Source organism: Limulus polyphemus, unplaced genomic scaffold (assembly GCF_000517525.1).
Source record: "Limulus polyphemus unplaced genomic scaffold, Limulus_polyphemus-2.1.2 Scaffold3611, whole genome shotgun sequence".
In the NCBI taxonomy this organism is placed as follows: domain Eukaryota; kingdom Metazoa; phylum Arthropoda; class Merostomata; order Xiphosura; family Limulidae; genus Limulus; species Limulus polyphemus.
Genome location: NW_013669221.1, coordinates 49,864 through 54,223, shown reverse-complemented (window position 1 = coordinate 54,223; position 4,360 = coordinate 49,864). Strand labels below are relative to the sequence as shown.

Here is a 4,360-nt window from a genome sequence, read left to right as displayed (position 1 = left end):
GAGGATTGTTTGTAGATCTTTAACCAGATGTTATAATGTGGGGATTGTTTGTAGATTTGTTAAGTTGAATTGAAATTGCATAGTAGCTGTGAATGATAATGATAGTAGTATTTATTGCTAAATGTTTAAGTTAAACCACAATTTTCTTTTTCTTCAGCTTCCTGGATAGAGTTAGTATCATCAAACAGTCTGACTATACTCCAACAGAGCAGGTAATTACAGTGTATTTCAAAAATGTGAAAAAAATCTGTCTCATTTTGTTTCAAAATAAAAATTGCATTTTCACAGAATAAAAAAAATGGGATACTTGTGTTAATAATATTAAAAATAGAAATAATGTGAACCATCATCCTAACAAAATTTAAATTAAAGCTTTCAATTCTCATGTCTTTTTGTTTAAGTGAATATTTTACTCATTCTTAAACGAGTCTTCGAAATATGATTTCTTTTATCACTTTGTTTGTGCTCGTACACGTTTAGATTAGGTTAGCATTTTCTTAGAGAATTCTCTATTTCTAAACCTACACTAATGTATTTTTGTTTGACGAACTCTTCTTACAGTTATCTTTGGAATTTTATCCAGCTTTATTTAGGGATTATTTCTGTTGTAGGTATGTGCATATAATGGACTTTATAATTCCCATCAGAATTTTTATAAGTAGCCACCCACCCACCCAAGTGGCATGGTGGTAAATGTAAAGGCTTATAATGCTAAAAACCGGGTTTTTGTACTTGTGGTGGGCACAGCACAGACAGTCTTATGTGCAGCTTTGTGCTTAACAAGAAACCAATAAAGCAAATGTCCTAAATATGTGTGCTTGTATTTTAAACCCGACCCTCAATTTTGGAAAGAATAATTCTTGGGTGATGAACATGGATGTATTCTGTAGAGGGGTGATTACTTCAGTTAAGTTAACTGAGTTACTCCTTTTGTCTCCAGAAACTTCTCTTTAGGCTCATAGGAACTTATGTGTTTTATTCCTCCTATCTTTTGTTTTTTAAATTTATAACAATATATATAGAATTTTACCTATCTTTGTTGGAATGAGGAATGATTCTTGAATGGTAGACATGCTCACAAATCAAGAAAATGATGCCCTTACTCCTTTGTTTATACTCTCATATGAACCAGGAATTTTTCACTGGGCATTTGGTAGTCACTTTTCCCACACATTAGACATCACACCTAGGAGACTGGACTAATGTTAGGGTGAAGGGCATGGTGCTCACCAGTGTATACACATGTATATATGAGCTGGCATGTGTTAGTTTATGCTTCTATTTGTTTGAGCCTCACTGGAGTGACATTGACCAAATGTGATAAAATTGTAGGTCATTAGTCTTATTCTTAAAGTTCAAGCTGACTCAGAAGGTAACATGGAAGTTACAAATCACTTTCTAACATACTTTGGTTAAACAACAAATCCAGGTTGTTCATAAAAAGTCAGTGTCTTCTGAAGTGGCTATATTGCTTTTTGTTTATTTGTTTCAAAATATGTTCATGTTACAAAAATTGAGTCCTTGTTATTGCATATAGAACAAGTTGTCCTAAGTATCAGATAAAAGTTGGTGCCATTTTTGGTTCCTAAGGAAGAATCCTGTTTCAAACCTTCTTATTTATGCTTAAAAGACCAGAATTATTTCAGAAGCGGGAATCAAATTGTTTTTTTTTTGTTTGTTTTCCAATATATTTTTTTCAAAATTACATTTATAAAATTACAGAAATGGGAAGTTTTGCTTCTTTGTTGCCAGACCTGATTATTTAAGAAATATGATTTCTTTTTTTACTTTGTTTGTACTTAATCATTAATATAAAAGATGGTTGATTAATGTCATAGAGGGCAAAAGTTTTGTTGCAAAATATACTCAACTTTGAGGTCATGAATCTTACTTATGTGTTAATTTCAACGGCCGTATAAAGTTAATGCTGATATTCATTTCATGATTATTCCAAACTATCCCAGTGAAAAGCACTAGGAACTGTCTACATAAAAATAAGTGATGCTGAAGGTTAAAGTCAAACGTATTTGTTGTTATACATAAGTAAGTTATAAGATATGATTAGGTACAAAAGGTTACAAATGCTCCAGAAGTTATTGTTTAAGATTTGGCACAGATCGAACTAGTAGTTTGCATATTTATTGTCAAAACTGATTTAAAGTATAGACCATAAACTCTCTTATATAAAAGTCAAGATGAGTTTGAAGTTGATGATAAATCTTGATCATTCCAATTTTTTTATAATGATGTTGGCATGGCTAAATTTGAATTCTGTTTGCACATTGGCATGAAAGTGGTTCCAAGTTAAAATATATATTAAAATAACTTAATTGCATTTTTTTTGTTGTTGCTGCCACATTTGGTGAGATTTCAATACAAATTTGATGCTTATCCTTGTAGCCAAATGTTTTCCTTTCAAGTACTTGTTGCAACAAATCTTGAAATATTCTATGCAGAGCACATGTCAGTTTCAGGGTTCTTTGTATTTAATTGATGTATTTTAAGTTACGATGAATAACTCTTACATAGCTGAATTTCTTGCAAGTGAGAAAGATACAAATAGAAGCTAGGATTTTCACCCATTGTACTGAGATTATTAGTTATTGTGCTAAAATATTTATAATTTTAAAGTCCAATTAATATTTTTTTTGTCAGGATATACTGAGATGCAGAGTTTTAACATCTGGAATATTTGAAACAAAGTTCACTGTGGACAAGGTGAACTTCCAGTAAGTGTTGCATTTGCTTTTGTTTTCTCAACTTGTCTACAAATATATTTCAGTTTTTCTTTCATCAATCCAATGCATGTGCTGTGTAGTTTGTGTTAATGCATTATAAAAACAAAACAAAAAAATTACTAGGTGAATTAGTTTGAAACATGAGATAAACCTTCTACTGGTTATGTGGCTTCTGCAAAATGAATTCTTATTTTTATAAGTGATATTTCTATGAACTTGTAGCTTTGAAAATCAAAAAAGATATCATTGTGATAATTTTTTAAGAATAAATTAAAAATGGTTACCTATGTTCTAGATTTCATTAACTAATACTTGTTTTCCTACATTTCCCATATAGAATTTCCCCTCACATAAAACTATCTTAATCTTCTTTCTGCTCTTTAAGCATTGCTAACAAAAACTTCTCACTCAGTGAACCAGTCTATATACCAAACCAATTTTGTACCACAATTGAACTTGTACATATCGTGTAACTACACTTCATCAATAGTATTGTGCCACCTATATTGGGGCAGCTAGCTCCCTCTCCTATTCCTGCCCAATCCTCACTTTCTTAATTGACACAGCATCGTTTAGACATGTGTTTTTTCGCATGTGGCTACTATTTATGATTTTGCTTATTTGCCATTTAAATTTTTTTCAACAGTTTTCTTGTATTGTGTTTGCATTCAACCATTTATTTTACATTTTTTTCTTTTTACTGAATAATACAAGAACTTTGTATGAAATTGCGATTCAATTTATCGACTATGGTAGTTCCTGTTACTGTTGACAACTCTAATGGTACGACTATCCAGGAATTGGGTTCAACTTTATCTGCAGAGGAGGTACAAGCCTTAATTTGCAGGGAGCTAGATTCATATGATTGGATGGTGATTTCTTCTCATTATCAACCTGACAATGTTGCTGAGAAAGAATACAATCGAGGAGAAGATAATTTGGACTCTCTTTTTCTGGCACGTTCTTATTTTGGTCTGTCACACTCACTCTTCAGGAGATTTCACCTTCCACATCCTTTTTTACAGCTGGTTACTCAGGTCAACACATATTCAGTTTTTTCTGTATGATCGAGACAAGGGTGATTTCTCTGCATTTGTTGCCGTGCCTCCATGTCATTCAATTTGGTGGAGGTTTGTTCTTCTCCTCCTTTTTTTCCTGTTGCTTCCAGAGCTCCCAGTGGATTGATGATAAGTTATTTGACTGGTACACTTCCTACTCACCTAGTTGCAATATCAGATGCCATTTGTTTGGCTTTGTCCTTCTTTACACGTGGAAGAATTTCACATCATCAGTGCTTGGACTTTTGTAAGTTAGATATTTATGTGTTCTTTGTCATCTAAGTTAATTTAGATTTAATGTAAATTAGGTATTGATTATTACTTTGTTTTTTAGGTAATTTTGATGGTTTGTCAGTTCAATATTAACTCTTTTAGCACGGGTTCAGTCCCTGGGACTGACCTCATAACAATTTTGTGTTTGTTATAGCTTCCGTGCTGTAACTTTTAAATTAGTAAGCGAATGTTAATGAAATTTGGTAGATTATCAGTAAACATTACAATGCTTTCATATGCAAAATATAAATTTTTTTTAAGTCTTTAAGGTTTGTAAAGCAATTTTTTTCT

General features: G+C 31.9%; 1 protein-coding gene across 1 annotated transcript in view; it reads left to right on the top strand.

Annotated features, from left to right (window-relative positions):
* LOC106469683 (guanine nucleotide-binding protein G(s) subunit alpha-like) overlaps positions 1–4,360 on the top strand; it is a 59,540-nt gene that overhangs the window by 37,550 nt on the left and 17,630 nt on the right. Inside the window, exons 6-7 of the mRNA XM_013930189.2 lie at positions 158–212; positions 2,656–2,729. Of these exons, the coding sequence (XP_013785643.1) occupies positions 158–212; positions 2,656–2,729 (129 nt within the window). The remainder of the gene's footprint in view (positions 1–157; positions 213–2,655; positions 2,730–4,360) is intronic.